This window comes from Denticeps clupeoides, chromosome 20 (assembly GCF_900700375.1).
Source record: "Denticeps clupeoides chromosome 20, fDenClu1.1, whole genome shotgun sequence".
Taxonomy (NCBI): domain Eukaryota; kingdom Metazoa; phylum Chordata; class Actinopteri; order Clupeiformes; family Denticipitidae; genus Denticeps; species Denticeps clupeoides.
The window spans coordinates 10039245-10057011 of record NC_041726.1 but is presented as its reverse complement, the minus strand read 5'-3'; the positions used below and the strand labels follow the sequence as shown (position 1 = coordinate 10057011).

Genomic DNA, 17767 nt, shown 5'->3' with positions numbered 1-17767 from the left:
GGAGTAAAGAACCATGCTGAAGAACAGGTTCTTCTTACAACTCACAGGTACGCGAAGGAACCGCTGGTCGTGTGTGTGATTTCAGGCCGAGTTGACACACACGCACTCACACACAGAGTAGAACACGTAATGCATCTCTTGCATATGTAAAGTTTCTCAACCTGACAGGCCAGACAGGCAGGTTTCTCCAGCAGGCCATGCGCGGCCCTGTCTGCACGTCCCCTCCTCACCTGAAGTCACACACTTGTACCAGTTCGTTCCAAAAAGGGTTGTAGAAGCCTATGAACCAGAAGACCCAGGTTCAAATCCCACTTACTACCATTGTGTCCCTGAGCAAGACACTAAAAAACTACTGATTGTAAGTCACTGTGGATAAGGGCGTCTGATAAATGCCGTAAATGTAAATGTAAATGAGGAACACGGTCTAAAGGTGGCCTTTACAGTAACATTATAGGAATCGTTAATAGAACGTGGAAGATTTCTTTCTGGGGAATCTTTTATAAAAGACCGCTGATAGAGTGAAACAAAAATTGTTTAATAATTATAAAATCTCAGATTTTATAATTAGAGTTCCAACAGAACTCTGAACTCATGGCTGGAAGTCCAGCAGACTGCAGCTTTTTCTGGTGGATCTGGTCATCTCATGTCCATCTCTGCTGGCCTTTTCTCTGGATTCACACACAAAACACAAACACACACACACACACACACACAAACACACACAAGGAAATTCTGAAATATCAGCAATGAGTTGAACAGGAACATCAAGTATCAGCCAGAGTGCTACCTTCTCCATTTCAAACTGATGATTATCAATCGGCTCCGTTATCCTCTACAGAATCAGAACCAGAACTAAAGATTCACTGAATCGTCCATACTGTGCGCACTCACACACACACACACACACACACACACACACACACACATCCACTGCAGGGCTCCCCTTCAACCACGAATATTTCAGATGGTTCAGATTTTGTGTATTTTGTGAAAGGCCAGTTCCTGGAACACCATCATTGTGAACGTTTGGTGAAACACGTTCTTCAAAAATCCCTCCTCTGCAGTCGGGACTGAAAAGCTTGATTGTTTGCTGGAATCTTTTCAGTATTTATTTATTCTGAATATTTATTCTCACAGCTGCACCTTATATACACACCAAAGAGAAAAGTGCACTCAGGAGGTCACAAGGACTCCCTTTCAGTGTCCTGGCCAAGGGGAAACTGTCACAACATGAAAGCCACCTTGCCTTTATCCATGTATGAGATAGAAACAGAATGAATAGTACCAGTACAGTAGGATTGTTATGTGACTGGTGCGTGTTTCAGGGCGAAGACGACTCTAGATCAGGATAATCCCCATCTTCACATGGCCGGGACAGTTTCTCACCATTTTTCCAAATTTCAATCTTTATTTATATGGTGCCTTTTACAGTTTACATTGTCACAAGGGAGTAACAAATAGAACAGTGCTTTAAAGTCGCAGGTGAGAAAACCAGAGGCAACAGTGGCAAGAACAGGAAGAAAAGAGAGGAACCTAGACTCAGCAAGGGGAACCCATTCTCCTCTGGTCAGCACTGGATTACGTTGAAATACATCCAGAAAATGATGGCATATGAAGGTTATTGCAGTTAAGTTGTGTATAATGAATTGGCATCCAAGTAGTATGTTAGAGTCCCAGAGGGTGACTATTAGATGGGGTCAACAGAGGGATTATATTAGATGATATGTTATATTGTTGTTGTTCTTTATACTGACTGAATAATGAAATGAAATTCATTGTATGTGTTCAATCACGTACTTGGCTAATAAACGCGATTCTGATTATTTATAGTCTGGGACCGGAGTTTTGGCTGGTCAGACACACAGTGACATTCGTACACATGATCTATCACCCGATCAGGGCTGGGGAAGTTCCATATCTGAACATGATCATTACCCAGAGTGCACGATGTGCCCATTGTAACAGTGTGGCTTCTACATAACCCACCTGACTCCATTCCACACATAGACATTCCTCACCTTTTATTTGGAGAGGGACTGGCTGAACCCAACCCACCAGTACCCCTCCCAGTTGGGACTATATGAGGGCTGGGGAAACTGGGCTTACCAGTCTGTGGCTTGCTCTGGTGGATACCTGTGTAGAAGAACTGAGGAGAACTGTTGCTTGGTGAAACGTCAAGATGATTAAGGTCCTGGTCGGAGTCCTGGCTGTGATCGCCTCCGCCGCGCTGGGTGAGTTTCGGGTTTGATTTCTTCCCAGATTAATCTGTTTTATTTATGTAGAAACATCCTTCACAAAACACTTAAAAACAGAGAAAATCACTGATAGTGGTGAAGTTATGATCTCAGATCAGATATCTGGCCTCATTCAGATCATGAATCGTCATGAAAGATCTTTATTGACGAGACACCACCCAGGAGTGTTCCTGACGTTCTTCTTGATGTTGGGGCAAGGATCAGACTGATGAAAGAACCCTTTGTGTTTGTTCATTTGTTCTTCCGAAGAGAACTGTACTATAGCGCACTCTGAACAAACACACCTCCATTGGCGTGTTTTCCATGCTCCGTTGTTCTACTCAAATGTTACACAACAGCATCCCGGCTGTATCTCCTCGTGATGCACCTGCCGTAAAACTCAAACATGACCTTCTTCTCCCTGATCTCCAGTGGAGTCCCTCACATGCAACTACTGCTCCGTGGGCGTGGTGGGAGTGTGTCTCATTCCCAGTTCCATCACCTGCCCTGCCAACCAGACCAACTGCTTCACTGGGAAGGCCAGTAAGTAGAAACCCAGCAGCCGGGCCTTCAAGAAGCACCAAGAACCTCTGAACTGATGAAAAACTCTAAGGTCTTCTGTGATGTCCGTCTTTCTCCGACAGGTTTCAGCGGCATCAGCTTCCTGGGCTTCAACAGCCAGGGCTGCATGGCCAGCTCCACCTGCAACACCACCACGACTGGCAGCGTCCTGGGAGCCAGCTTCACCTCGGTCTACACCTGCTGCAGCTCAAACAGCTGCAACCCGACGCAGAACGCGGCTCCGTCCACCTACGTCTCCATGAGCTTCACCGCCGTCTCCGCCCTGCTGGCCACAGTGTGGGCCAGCGGCGTTTACTAAAGAACCCTGCCCGTCCCAGAACACGTCCACCCAGCCAACCAGCAGCCTTCCTGAAGATCTCACCGTGATTTCAAAAAGATTTTGTCTGATGTGAGAGCCGACCCCGCCCAGCATCTGAATTATTTAACAATTATACAGCGCCCTCCCCACCCCGAGGAACATCCACACCACAACTTTTACACATTTTATTAGGCGTGTCCTCGGCAGTTCTGGACACGTCATGCATGAAGGTCCTTAATCAATAACCGATGAAAGTGTCTTGTGTTAGCAAGTGTTTAAAAAGTATTGTTAGTCTTGCATGTTTTTTTTTAAACCCTGACTTTTACTTAATTTATCCTTCAGTGACGTCATGTTTATTCTTGCTTGTCTTATTTGATGAAATATTGACATGACTTTGAAAATGATCTGAATGTTGAATAAAGTTCTGTCAAAACGTGTGGAAACGACTGCACGTTCATTCCTCGATGAAAAGCCTCACAAGCTGAACAGAATTTTTATTTCATGTATTGGAGGCAACCGGTCTGTCTGGAAAAACCACATGCTGTGGGTAGAAGATCCTATCCAGTAGACCTTTTCTTAACATACACAGCACGGCAAAGCGGAAAGGCTTATTTCTATAATTCTATGAATAAAACCACTTATGTTTGATGAAATACTGGATGAAATCCAATAATAAAGCAGCAGCAGCAGCATAACATTTTTACTGCTTTCATTTTCAATAGTTTACAAAAGGTTGGAGAACTGATGTCGCGGACCGTGCGCTCTACAAGACGATTATTCAGGGAGCCAGGAGGACAATTATTGTTATTCACACACCAGCCACATCATAATGACAACATACAACGCTGACAAATGACAACATTGTCAGAGTAGATCCAAAACTGCAGAGCTCCTGGGATGTTCCTCCGAACCTACCAAAAGTAGTCCAGAGAAGGAAAAATGTTGTACTGACAGGCTCGCAGGGTCAAGAGTCATTAATGACCGAACTTCTGTAGCTTAAATATCTGAGAATGGGTTCATGCTGGTTCTGATAGAAAGTTGACAGTTTGCTGTGTTCGGGGCCGCCTTTGTTAAGGTCTCTGGATGGAAGCACCATGGCAGGTTTGTGCTGCTCATCACACCAGTAATTTTCACCCAGTAAAACGTCATTCAATGTATCTTGTATCCTCTGAAGAAGATTTGATCATCCCCTTTGAAGAACACACATTGATCAATTATGCACAAAGACAACAGAATACGTCCCACCAAAGTTGACACATTTCATCACAGATGATTAATGTGATAAAATGAGGGCCAGGAGACTGTCTCTGCACCCTGGAGATGCAGAGGAGACGTCACCAGCCCATCTGAATAAGAACTCCCACAATGACCAAGGTGCTGCTGGTGCTGATCTTTGTTCTGAGTAAAAGCAGTGACGTGTTATACTGATTTCCTAAGAAGGGAATTATTTTAACCAGCGTTCTTACATCAGAATGAATGAGAAATGAGGCGCCTTTTGAAGTGTCAGAAATTTGCCCTTTTTAGATCCCCTGTATTAAGAATTACAGAATAAAATCTTTACAGTTAAATGTACAGTTAAAGTTCTCCATGTAAAACAACACTCGCATGTAAAATTTATGCTGCATTAAAAGTTTTGTCATCTGCCATTTATTGTTCCTTATTGGTAAATTGATTCAAATGTTAATTTTAAAACATTCTTTATAACAAGTGTTAGGGTTATATTCTTTGGCACAGTTTTGAATGTTCTTTTTTTTTGTTCTTGCAAACAATACCCTGGACATAATTGTTCTCCAAATTCTGGCAGCTTCCTTGTTGTGGACAGAAATCTAATCATGATATTGGTGTTTTGCTGCGTTCCTGCTTGCATACTTCACCTGAAGCAACGTGTGACGAGGACACGAGCGCCCACGTGGCGTCTGCTGATTATCGCAGATTGTTGCTGCCTTCATTTCCTGGTTTTATGAAAGGAACAGTAGCATGTGAAATATCAGATTCCACCAAACGGAACTGTTCCACAAGCGCGCACACAAAACAACAAGCACAGAAACAAAGATGTCACTGTTACCCGGCATGGACGTCGGCGTCCATACCACCTCCTCCACCTCCTACAAGGCTGGGGTGAGGAGAGGTGGGGGGCTGTTCCGTTTAAGGAAGCACCACTAGATGGAGCTGCGTGATCGTGACCAAGTGGTCGGCCGGAGTCGGCGTACAACGTCTACCGGTTTAAAATTGTCCCCTGGTGTGCTTGCGTACCAGACTTCACCTGCTTAAGGTTTAAGTTTAAATGACATTTCGAATGTGAAGACATTGAGGTCCCGTTCACGTGAGACCGTTGTTCTCTAAATTGGGTTTTCGGCGTTTAAAAACCTGCGTCCACACGGGAGCGTTATCTGAAACATTGTCGTCCAGACGGAGATGCGGAGAACGTCCCTGTTTTAACCCCCTTCCACACCTGTAGGTGGCGCCGTATCTCCCCGCTCAGCTTATTTACATTTACATTTACAGCATTTATCAGGCGCCCTTATCCAGAGCGACTTACAATCAGTATTACAGGGACAGTCCCCCCCTGGAGAAACTCAGGGTTAAGTGTCTTGCTCAGGGACACAATGGTAGTAAGTGGGATTTGAACCTGGGTCTTCTGGTAATATGACGTTGTTCTCCAGCCGCGTCTTTTCATGAGAAATGTGCGCCGTAGAGAGGATTTCTTGTAGCTGCTGCAGTGGTGGCCTAGCGGTTAAGGAAGCAGCCTCGTAATCAGAAGGTTGCCGGTTTGAATCCCGATCCGCCAAGGTGCCACTGAGGTGCCACTGAGCAAAGAACCGTCCCCACACACTGCTCCCCGGGCGCTTGTCACGGCTGCCCACTGCTCACTAAGGGTGATGGGTTAAATGCAGAGGACAAAGTTCACTGTGTGCACTGTGTGCTGTGTATCACAAGTGACAATCACTTTACACTTACTTACTTGAAACAACCACCAACGGGTTGGATGTTGTATTCGCCATTGTCGTATGTAGGACGCGTAGGTCAGGCTTTCCTAAACCCGTTTTAGGAACTGTAACCCGTAAACTGTAAACTGTAACCCGTTTTAGAGAAAAACGTTGTTGTGTGGACGGGGACGCTGCGAAGCTCCTCTCGTTCCTTCAGCGGAGTCCCTGACGTGTAATAAATGGGCTGTCTCACATGCTTTGCTGGAGAAGTCTGTTATTCAGGAAAGGCCGGTAAGGCCGGGCACATGTTCATACCATCTGCACACCATCATCACCACGCTCACCATCACACTCATCCTCCGCTGCGCACAATCTGACTTGTTCGGACTGAGCGGTTTCCAAACGACAAAGCTGTCAGAACCATAACGGAACCATTTTTGGGGGGCAGTTCACCGAAACCGGCTGTAACGGAGGCGCCGGCACCCACAACGTGGCCCTGGGGAGCGGCAACGCCGGCCTGGCTGCGTCCAGCGGAAGCTTCCAGAACCCTGGACGCCACTGAGGTGCAGCGGTCACGTGGCGTCACTGGCAACTAAACTATAATCATGAAAACCATTCAGTCAAATGAATGTTTCTTTAAAAAAAAAACCAAAAAAAAAACCACAAGCTCCGTATACATGACGTAGAAATGCGTTTTTTCCCCCAGGTTATTATGGTTGTAAAACAAGATATTTAAATCCGGCCGTGAACCACTAATAATTGTTTTGCTGCCGGTTGTGATGACACGATAACAGGTGAAGTGCTTCAGTTATGATGCGGCGAAATACCGGCTGAACTGGGCGCGGCCACCGGGGAGATACTGTTTCGTTGCTGTGATTTTTTTTTTTTTTTTTTTGATAAATAAAAGTTGACTCATGGACATGCAATGAAGAGACTCTCACTAGATTTACACTTCCAGTCCGTCCAGTCCAAGACGCATGAAATAACGCCTGCCAGGTTAGGTAATAAAGAAAAAGTTCCAAAGCAGGGAGCTGGCAGCACTTCACACTCTTGGCTTCTCTCCACCACCAAAGGTTGAACAACGGGGACGGCCCGAAGGTTTATGCTGATATAAATGTTAATGAGCGTCTCATCATGCACCTTTTGATGATGAAAACAGTGAACAAAGCAGCCGTGAAGGTAAAAATTCTACTAGCGCCACTTTCTCCTCATACAACAAATACTAAATTTGTTTCTTACATTCCAGAACTGCCACAGAGTCGGGGCATCCAGACTTTTAACTGGTGGTGCAAATACAACTGCCCCACCCAAATAATTAAATAACAAGCACCCTTTGGGTGGGTAGTAGCCTAGTGGGTAACACATTTACATTTACATTACGACTTACAATCAGTAGTTACAGGGACAGTCCCCCCCTGGAGACACTCAGGGTTAAGTGTCTTGCTCAGGGACACAATGATAGTCAGTGGGATTTGAACCTGGGTCTTCTGGTTCAGTTATGATGCGGTGAAATACTGGCTGAACTGGGCGCGGCCACCGGGGATACTGGGGATAACACAGGGGATAACACGCTCGCCTATGAACCAGAAGTGGGGTTCAAACCCCACTTACTGCCATTGTGTCCCTGAGCAAGACACTTAACCCTGAGTGTCTCCAGGGGGGGACTGTCCCTGTAACTACTGATGGTAAGTCGCTCTGGATTTCGTTGTATCGGGCGACATCAGAATAATGTCGCGACAGTGCGGGCGGTGGCGCCGCCTGCTGCCGGATGAAAATGCACGCAGCCCGGTGTAGAACTTCTCCAGCTCCCCCAGGCCGAGTAGTTAATTTCACCCCTGCACAAATATAACAGGGAACACCTATTTAAAACAGAGGAACGGTTTCGCAGACAGTCGTACGTTTAAAATAAAAATAAAAAGTCTTCGGGGGTCGTCTGCGATTGTGAACAAACGAATAGTCGCGACCGGTGAAGGGGTATCCCAGCATGCCTTGCGCCGCCGGGAAATCCTCAACTTTACTCGGCGGCCCGCGCTGTGCTTCTGCCGGCGTGTTGTGGCTGTTCGGTAATAAACGAGCGCGGACGGAGGTCTGTGGGACGCCGGGAAATGCGGCGCCCGAGAAATGAGAACCACCGTCCGGGAGAAGACCTGGCGGTACCGCCGAGTCCCCGGTTCCGCCGCGGTCTGGTTAAAAAGGGCATCTGCCGTGAGTGGCACGGGGAGGGCGGGTCACCGTCCGCCCTGCGGAATCGCGATCAAGAGATTTCGGATGCACAATTTTTGTTAAGCGGGGCTGCTGATGACCGCGAGTCTTGGCGCCCCAAACTTGCATGTTATAAAAACAACCATTAGAATATGGACTCTGCGTGTCCGCGAAATCACTCTATAGTGCAGACTGCCGATGACATTCACAGCTTTCACCAGACGCCTCCGTCCAGAGCTAGTGGCTGGGACAGTCCCCTTGCCCAGGGACACAACGGTGATAAGTGGGATTCGAACCTGGGTCTTCTGGTTCGTTGGCTACTAGCGCCAATATGTATAGTAATATGGAATAAACCGTAGTATTTAAACGGTTTATAAAATGAGGGGAACGTGAACGCTACATCCCGCGGCGACCAGGAAGCGCGTCCGCTCCACACCGCGCATGCGCGCCGCCGCTCCACAATCTAACGATGCGTCCGACGTCGCGGTAAAACGGGTAAGAAAAACGGCGGCGGCGGCGGCTTGCGTTTCGTTGTGGGGACGAGGTTTGCGCCGCGCTGAAGCGGGGCTCTCGGCTGCGTCTTATTCGCCCCGGAATGGCGGAACGTCGCCGACGCCGCCGCCGCCGCACGGCGCGTACGTGCCGCCGCACGGCGACACGTCATGTTTCGCGGGTGCGAAGCGGCGCGACGGACGTACGTACGTTAACGTTACTGTAGAAACGAGGGGCACGTCGTACGTCGTCGTACGTCGCCGTCCTCCTCCTCCTCCACCTCCTCCGCCTCCTCCTCGTCTACCTGCGGTGCAGCGCCGGCTGCAGCAGCTGCTGCTGCCCGCAAACACGACGCGGTTACCGGCGTGCGTCGGACCACGCACCGCTGTAGCGTTAGCACGTTGCTAACGTAGCCGCTAAACTCCCAGTCCCAGAGACTTGCAAAGAAGTGGCGAATTAAGTAAAAAATAAAGTAAAATATTAAACCGCAATCAACCGCTATGGACTACGTGCAGAAAACCAGTTTAAACCCCGTTTCCCGGGGCTCTGTTTGGATTAGCAGGTTGCTAAACCGGGTCTGATTTACGTCTTTCCAATCCGTTCGTAACACGAGTAAAAAGTGTCTTAAAAATCTTGTAGAAGAGCATTTTTTTATCAGGTTTATTTACTGTTTACAAATATGGTCCCGCATCAAATGTACACATTTACAAATTAAAACACATAATACACATGTAATAAAAACTACGACTATTACGTATTGTAGACGTTTACTTTAAAATAAAATCTCGTTTATTTTGAATTCAAAACCAGAATCCTGAGTCCAGATCAGTCGGAATAAGATCTTTCTTTCTGTGGATAGAGCCGGGCATGGATTCTATAAACTGGCCTGTGATCAGTGTTACTCTTCAACTATCTGTTTTAATGTGCACATGGCAGTCGATTATTAATTTTTTCTAGAGTAAAAATTTGTTTGACCATTTGTGTTTCGTTCTCCAATGCTACTGCAGTGTAAACCCCATTTTCTGTCACTGAATCCTGAATCTGAAACTTGAATCACTACAGTGTCCAAACTAATCAGCCATGGCCAATGCCGAGGTCACCGTGTCCATGGGGGACATGGTGGTGGTGAAGGCGGCCGAGGAGGATGGGGAAGCGGTCGAAGGTGGCAAGGCTCAGGTCATCTTGCAGCTCCAGCCCATCACGCCCGGGTAAGGTGGAGTGGTGAACAGAGACCATCTCAGCAGTGCTCACATCATTCTGAAAACACAGTCACGTCATTCACTTGTCTTTACTCCAGCTTACTCCAGGTGAAATTATTTTTTCATAGATAACAGTTGCGAACTTTTTTTTTTTTTTTTGCCAGGTTAGGGGTGGAGTCAGGGGAGGCGGATACGACGGTGGTGGCTATAGATGAACAAGGTGGGGGCTGTGATTTTGCACGTCAGCTCTGCGCCTTCTGTACATGCGGAATCTGATCTCATCTGTGCATCTCCCTTTAGAAGGTGTAGGCGAGGAGGACGAGGTGGAGCTGGGGTATCCTATCACCTGTGGGGAGAGTAAAGCAGTGCTGATCTTTAAGAAGTTTGTGTGCCCTGGGATCAACGTGAAGTGTGTGAAGGTCTGTGTGCTCATTATTAAACCTGCACCTGATGTCATTCAGGACATTTTACCCTTTACACTTTCATCAGAATCTTAGTCATATGTTCCCTTGACAACAACCTCCCACGGTCCAGTGTCTGGTCAGAGAAAATGTTCAGCTGTTGTTTTACCTTGTCACGTTGATGCTCCATGCTCTTCGTCTCCTGCAGTATGAAGACCAGCTCATCAGCCCCAAGCAGTTTGTGCACATGTCAGGAAAGGCCACCCTGAAGGACTGGAAAAGAGCCATTAGGATGGGTGGCATCATGCTCAGGTGACATTTTCTGCAATTGAACAAAATTGTCTTAAAGGGACAGCGTGGCACAGAATAAAACATGTATCTGCAGCGTATCACCCAGAACATGTTCACTGTAGTTTTCTTCTGCGTTAACCAGGTACATCAATCCTGTCCATTTACAGACCCCTCAACAAACAGAAAGTGAAATGTAACACAAACACCGAGTTTTCTTACAGTCATTAAAAACCTGGAGAAGTCATGGAAGTTGAAAAGAGAATTTTCCAAGTCTTGAAAAGTTTTGGAATATGAAATAAACTAAATTCTTGAAATCTGATTGACACATGAATGTGTACATAGTTCCGGGAAGACTGCGCAAGAAATGTTTTTTCTGCATTTACAAATTCAATGTTTAAATCTAGCGCAAGTCTATAGTATATTTGCTGTCTTTACGTATTGAACCAAGTCACATGCTACATTGTACAGTGCCCAAAGCCCCAGGTGAGCGAACCAGAGGCAACAGTGGCAAGGAGAAAACTCCCTCTAACAGGAAAAAACCTTAAGAGGAACCTAGACTCAGCAAGCGGAACCCATTCTCCTCTGGTCAGCACTGGATTACAATGAAATACATCCAAAAAGTGATGGCATATGAAGCTTATTGCAGTTGCCTTGTGTATAATGAAGTAGCACCCAGGTAGTATGTTATGCAGTAGTATGCAGGTGACTATTAGATGTGGTCAGCAGAGGGCCAAGTAGGACAGTCCATGGAGTCCATGGCCTTGTCACATGATCACTCCGGACCAGGAAACATCCCTTGGCAGGAAATTCCATCCACAGTGGAGTGCATGGTGTAGGATAGAGAAAAGAGAAGAGTGAGTTAGTGTTGAGTTAGCAACAAAAGACCGTAACTGAACAGAGAACTAGACATTAGCCTAGATTCAAATACTGATACTGTATCTGAATCCCATACATTCCTCGAAAGATTGTTCCAAAGATTTATGACTTCATAAGCAAATACTCCATTTCCAGCAGTGATTTGGGTATACAGGGAACAGCCAGTAAGCCTTCTCCCAGAGAACGAAGGGAGCATGGTGAGTTATGATAAGACAAAACCATGCAAAGCTTTATAGGTGACAAGCAGAATCATGAAGTCAATACAGAACTTAAGTGGAAGCCAATACAAAGACAATACAGCCGTAATGTGATCATACCTTCTAGCATGTGTACCCTGGCTGCAGAGTTTTGGACGAGCTGAAGTTTATTCAATGGAGCAGCAGATCAACCAGAAAACAGAATTACAGTAATCCAGTCTAGATATTATGAATGTATGAACAAATTTCTCTGCAATAGAGATGTGGAGAAACTTACTAACTCTAGCAATGTTTCTTAGGTGGAAATACGCAGTCCTGGAAATATTTTGAAAGTGACAATCAAATGACAAATCAGCATCAAAAGTCACACCCAAACTCTTTAGACTCTTGCAAATGGAAATTGTGGATCATTTTGTCTTTCATGTACTTCAGACAATTTTCAAGTTTAAGGAGGTAGTGAACTTCATCTGGTTTGTTGGAGATGTACACTTGGGTGTCGTCTGCATAAAAATTAAAAATTTACCCATGTCTACGGATTAACTGATTGAGTGCCAGCATGTACAATGAAAATAACAAAGGGCCCAGTACTGAGCCCTGTGGAACCCTGTATTTCACTTTCCAAGCCAACAAAGTGAAAGCGATCCGGTAAGTAGGATTTGAACCAGGAGATAGCTGTCCAAAGTATTTAATATTAGGATGTTATGGTCTGTGGTGTCAAAGGCTACACTAAGGTCTAAGAGTACTACCATTGTGTCCCTGAGCAAGACACTTAACCCTAAATTGTTCCTGGGGGACTGTCCCTGTAACTACTGATTGTAAGTCGCTCTGGATAAGGGCGTCTGATAAATGCTGTAAATGATAAGGTCCAGGTCAGCAGGTAAAAGAAGGTATTTTAATACCTTCAGTAGGGCGGTTTCTGCGTTATGGTTCTGTCTAAAACCTGACTGAAAATGATCTAATATGTTATTTGTGGTCAAAAAAGCTACTACTTATGCTAGAACGTGTTGGACATGAATGGAAGGTTAGAAATAGGTATGTAATTTGATAAAACCCCAGTATTATGAGTTGATTTCTTAAGCAGTGGTTCTATAACAGGTGTTTTTAGACATAAAGTAATAGCAAACATAAATCATCCATTTATCTTAGCTATGTTCTTTTATGTCTAAAGACACCTGTTATAAAACCACTGCTGATTAAACATGAGTTGAATAAGCCCAGGAATGATTCACCTAACATAGGCAGTACCTCCTAAAGTAGTCTAGAAGGTATTGGGTCAAGGATACAGGTTGGTGGTTTACATGAGGAGACCAAGACAACAAGTTCAGAGAGTGTAATCGGGCCAAAGAAATCAAGTGTAGGTTCAGACTGATCCATGAGGTCATCAGGAAGATACGGTCATCCACTGGATTATTTTCTAAGATGTTCTGGACTCATCTGATTGATCTTATTGTCAAAGTAGTCCATAAAAGTGCTGCTGCTTATTGCATTTTTTAGCTCTATGGAATTATCATCAGATCTTGTTAGTCTAGCAATGCTGTCAAAAAAGAATCAAGGATTCTTGTTTTCTTCTATCAAAGGTGACAGATGAGCAACTCTAGCAGAGGAAAGATCTTTTCGATATTTTTGATGAGACTGTCTTTCCAGGCAAGACTTCAAGTTTTGAGTCAATTCTGTACACATGGAAATAGTAAATATGCGCTGCTCTCAGTATTTTGTGGGTCTCGAAGTGCAGACTCATAAGCATATATTAAATGTGACAAGAAGTGGTCTGAGAGAACCGAAACATGAGGATGGACGATCAGGTTCTCAACTACAATACCAAAACTAGGAACAAGATCAAGAGTGTGTCCACAGTTATGGGAAGGGATTATCACACTTTGGTGACACCAAAGGAATCGCGAAAAGAAGTAAAAGCATTTTTCAACATGTAACTTTTCAACATGAACAGTAAAGTCACCAATTAGGATAATTGGCCACCACAGTTTTGGAGAAGAAATCAGAGAAATCATCTAGAAAAGCAGAGTATGGACCTGGGGGTCTGTAGATAACGCGGGCAACAGACACAGTCTCAACAAAGTGAAAGTGACTACCGGGGTCTCTGGGTGGGATGGATGCAGTCTCTCCTTATTAGTCCAGGCCTCCCCTGAAATAATATCCAATTATTTACAAAACCGATGTTATTTTGTGAAAACCTCTCAGTTATCCAGCTATTCAGGGATGAAAGCCCACTCTACATTTCATCGCCACGTCAGTTTTGATGGAACAAGAGCACATTACCGACCTCTTAAATATTATTTTTGGTCATTTCATACTGAATCACTCGTACAAGTTTAGAAAATCCATGTTTATTTTTTGCCAGCATGTTTAGACTTGATTTGATGTCGGTCACTCTAGCCCCAGGAATGCAGTTAACCATGCTAGTTGGAGACATTATTTTCGCGTTTCTAAAAATAGGACGGCCAATTATGAAAGCGCGTTCCCCTTGAATGGGAGTTTTGGTTTAATGGGGAGAAACGGTTAGAAATGTTATGAATATGTTATAGAGCTGCCGGAGGTCTAAACACTGTCCGTACGGGCATGTCGGGACTACCTGCAATATCCATTGTCTCAGTACAGCTAATGTGTGACACGTCCAAACTATTTACACAGATAGAAGTCCGAACGCGCTTTTAGTCACTAACCGATTAACGGGGCTTTACCGCTAGTGACTGTAGGTGTAGAGAAAATAAACATTGTACAGTTTGTACGAGAGATGGAATTATGAGCAGATGTGTGAAGGGTAGCGAAACGGAAGTAAATCAAATTCCTAATCAAAGTTTGCATGCAACACATTTTACACGGGCCTACGCAAACTTGGAGGAAGAAACACTCTGTCATTTAATTTCAACTTTTCAGGGTTGTCATAAAATTCTCATTGTTTTTTTTTTTTTTTTTAGCAACTCCAAAATTTCAGCGATAAAATACAATTAATATTGAATGACTTTTTATTGTATGATTCATTATGGTGCAGATTTCTGCCATTTTGATCATCTTTTATGTATGTATTTACTTTTAAATTCAACACAGAAGTAATGCCCGCTGTACCAATTGACACGCGGTTCACTGCGTAAAACTGTCGAACAGCTAAATGGCTGAAAACGAAGTGAGGAGGGCAGCAGTAGCAACAGAGAAGACTTAGGAGAGGTTGCAGAACATCAGCTGTCTGGAGAACTTCTGTTTTTTTTCTGCAGGAAGATGATGGACTCTGGGCAGCTGGATTTCTATGAGCACACCACACTTTGCACCAACACCTGCCGAAGCACCAAGTTCGACCTGCTGATCAGCAACACCCGCCTGCCGCCTGACTGCAGCCTGCTGACCACGCCCTCCTCCATCACAGGTGAGGCAGGACTCCTCCAGCCCAGGGGTCAGAGGTCAAGTGGCTTTTCTCTGAATCTGGCTGTCATTTTAGGCGTGGGGAACGGGGGTCAGATCGGCATCGGAGATGAGAAGTCCGACGATGCTGCTGGATCTGTTGAGTGGAACAATGGCATCGTGGAATCAACAGAGAAGAAGGAGGTGTTGGAGATCTCGGGTAAGATCTGAGGTTGTCAGATCTGTAGGTCGGCTCAAGTTTTCCACGTTTTCCATATTTCCAAGTATCCAACTTGATGTTGATTCCTCCTCAGAGGACGCTCTGAATTTCTGGAACGGCATTGCCGACGTGGGCCTGATGGGCGAGGTGGTGTCCAATATTCGCACGGAGCTGCTGGAGATGCTGAGGGGCGTGCAGCTCCGCTCGGACCAGGCCGCGCTGCAGGACACCGGTAAGCCCCGCCCCTCCGCGAGTCCTTGGCACGCTATGCTGGGAACGTGACTTCTGAACTCTGACCTCCGCCTTCCCTGCCCCGAGAAGAGGTCGCCGTGCTCAGTAACCTGGCCCAGGTCTTTGGCCTGCTGGACTCCATCAAGAGAATCCTGAACGATCGACGGCAGCAGACGGACCCGACCGAAGAGCAGGTCATCAAAATGCTGGCCAGTGAGTTCAACACAGAAGGGGAGGGGCATCACGGGTCATGTGACCAGCTCTAACACCAGTTTTTATAAAATTCCTCACATTTAAATTCATACAATGAAGAATTTTGTTATTAGATGCTCCACCAGCGGGACTAGTGTAATATCAGTTATTTTATTGTTGTGTATTGTGTTGATGTTCATCAGTGTTGATTGGTCGGTTGTTCAATGTCTGCAGCTTTGGAGCAGCAGCTGGACGAACAGAAAAAGCAGCAGGCTCAGAACTGGTTGGCCCTCAACAACATGATGCTCCAGTCCACGCCGCCGGCCAAGCGCCCCCCAAAGCGGCCCCGTCTGCAGAGGCCCGCATCCACCACCGTCCTGGGGTCGAGCGTGGCCCCGCCCATCAGCCTACAGCCGCAGCAGTTCACCGTCATCTCCCCGATCACACTGTCCTCCGTGGGCCAGCCGTTCACCGTGGCTGGCTTGCCCCTCGCCACCCTGGCACAGCCGTCCAACACAGTCACCCTCCACACCCTGCCCGGCGGCTCCCAGATCTTCACCCGCTACGCCACTCCCGCCGCCGACGGCAAGGGCGACACCATCACCCTCCACCCCGGCTCCGGGCTGACGCTGGTGGGCACCGCGGTGCAGGACTCCCGCCAGCTGGGGGCGGTGGTGAGCCCCATGGAACTGGTGCAGCTGAGCCAGGGAGGAGGCGCTGAACAGGGCATGGCGGTCCCCTCGGAGGACACCGTATTGGTCCAGGAGGAAGAGTCACACACTACCGTCATCGAGATCGACCCTGCGCCAGAGGAGCGCCATGCCGTGGGGGTCGTGGAGCTCCAGCTGGAGGAAGGGACCGCCACAGAGGAGGTGACTGAGCAGATGGACGCCACAGTGATGATGCAGGACCAGCTGGTGGAGGAGGGCCATGAGGCGGTGCAGCTGGAGCTCCAGACTGAGTCTGAGGAAGTGGAGGCGCAGGGCACTGGGCAACAGGTGGAGGCGGCCCTGCAGCTGGATGGCCATAGACATCTGGAGGGCCTGCAGATCATGGTGATCGAGGAGAATAAGGTCAAATGATCGTAGGTGGAGGTGGAGCAGCGGGAGGAGGCGGCCAAGAGAGACTCTGGATCTGGCCCGTCCCTGCATGTACCCTGCATGGCCAGTGTTCACCGTTTCAGTATCAGTTCTCCATTATTCAGTATTTTTTGTGGATTCTCCTCCAGCGTCCTCTTGGTCTGGTGTTAGATGGGTGGTGGACTTGTCAGAACGCCCCCTCTCAGAAATAACACTGCCCTGAGCTTCCAGACGTCCTGAGACACCTCGCCTAAGTTGAGAGATGATGCGTGAGGATGGAGTGGAACAGACTGAAGTCATCTGAAGGTGTCTTGAGTTCTGCAGTAGATTTCTTTCCTTATTTATTCAGTTGCATTAGCGGGTTGCACTTTGTAATTAGAGCCAAGCGAGGAGCTGGAAGAACCTCCACGTTTCTCCGAGTTTTTTATTTTTCATAGAACACAAACACACACGTTTTCTTTCCGCTCCTTTATTTGTTCTCACAGTGTGGAGTGTTGGCCAACTAGAAGCACCAGTGGTCATGGTTTTAACACCTCCTCACTCTTCTATTCTTTAATTGACTATTTCTAGAATGCAGTGGCAAAATCTTCCCTGTTATATAAGTTGGAGTTTGTAAAAAGCAATTATTTCAATAAAATAACTATGTTGGCTAATTACGACTTGATGTAATTTCACTGCCTTGCCACAAGGGGCCAGTAGAGAACCATGTGGCTCACGTTAAGAGCGTGTGTGTGTGTGTGTGTGTGTGCGCGTGCTGGTGGGAGTGAAAATGAGTAGGAGGTTGCTGTACCAATAAAACGGTAAAAATAGGCTGCCTGGACTCTCTTAATCTCCCTGCTGCTGAGTGATGTGTAATCTGGGCTGTCACGGGCCGCTGCCGTGGTGGGCGGGGCCGTTACCTGGGATGAAGCGTGTTGACAGGGCATTTGGGTCGCCCGTCAGAGCAGCGGAACGCTTCTAACGAGCCCAGAGATCCTGCTCATTCCGAGCCG

The 17767-nt window shown here is 46.6% G+C and overlaps 2 protein-coding genes and 1 non-coding gene across 9 annotated transcripts; all 3 read left to right on the top strand.

Moving 5' to 3' along the window:
- The first annotated feature begins 2088 nt into the window (after positions 1-2088).
- On the top strand, positions 2089-3552 carry LOC114770713 (protein Bouncer-like). The gene is made up of 3 exons (XM_028964845.1): positions 2089-2231; positions 2667-2777; positions 2879-3552. The coding sequence occupies exons 1-3, from the start codon at positions 2180-2182 to the stop codon at positions 3112-3114; spliced, it is 399 nt and encodes a 132-aa protein (XP_028820678.1). The 5' UTR covers positions 2089-2179; the 3' UTR covers positions 3115-3552.
- A 4511-nt stretch (positions 3553-8063) lies between these two features.
- On the top strand, positions 8064-17428 carry gmeb1 (glucocorticoid modulatory element binding protein 1). 7 transcript variants are annotated; one of them, XM_028964836.1, is made up of 10 exons: positions 8066-8738; positions 9798-9943; positions 10099-10154; positions 10238-10353; positions 10544-10647; positions 14930-15078; positions 15151-15273; positions 15368-15505; positions 15595-15717; positions 15931-17428. In XM_028964836.1, the coding sequence occupies exons 2-10, from the start codon at positions 9816-9818 to the stop codon at positions 16776-16778; spliced, it is 1785 nt and encodes a 594-aa protein (XP_028820669.1). In that variant the 5' UTR covers positions 8066-8738; positions 9798-9815; the 3' UTR covers positions 16779-17428. The 7 variants fall into 7 exon arrangements, with proteins under 7 accessions (XP_028820666.1, XP_028820662.1, XP_028820669.1 ...); XM_028964834.1 differs by having other exon boundaries at positions 8067-8738; positions 10235-10353; XM_028964833.1 differs by having other exon boundaries at positions 8064-8738; positions 14930-15273.
- Positions 8231-8363, top strand: LOC114770933 (U11 spliceosomal RNA). The gene has a single exon (XR_003743517.1). It is a non-coding gene; the product is annotated as a U11 spliceosomal RNA (small nuclear RNA).
- Positions 17429-17767: the final 339 nt, after the last annotated feature.

Coding starts and splice junctions, on each gene's coding strand:
- LOC114770713 (XM_028964845.1), top strand. CDS start 2,180: ATGATTAAGGTCCTGGTCGGAGTCCTGGCTGTGATCGCCTCCGCCGCG. Junction 2,232..2,666: donor GATCGCCTCCGCCGCGCTGG/GTGAGTTTCGGG, acceptor CCTGATCTCCAG/TGGAGTCCCTCACATGCAAC. Junction 2,778..2,878: donor CTGCTTCACTGGGAAGGCCA/GTAAGTAGAAAC, acceptor TTTCTCCGACAG/GTTTCAGCGGCATCAGCTTC.
- gmeb1 (XM_028964829.1), top strand. CDS start 9,816: ATGGCCAATGCCGAGGTCACCGTGTCCATGGGGGACATGGTGGTGGTG. Junction 10,354..10,543: donor TCAACGTGAAGTGTGTGAAG/GTCTGTGTGCTC, acceptor CGTCTCCTGCAG/TATGAAGACCAGCTCATCAG. Junction 15,718..15,930: donor GGTCATCAAAATGCTGGCCA/GTGAGTTCAACA, acceptor CAATGTCTGCAG/CTTTGGAGCAGCAGCTGGAC.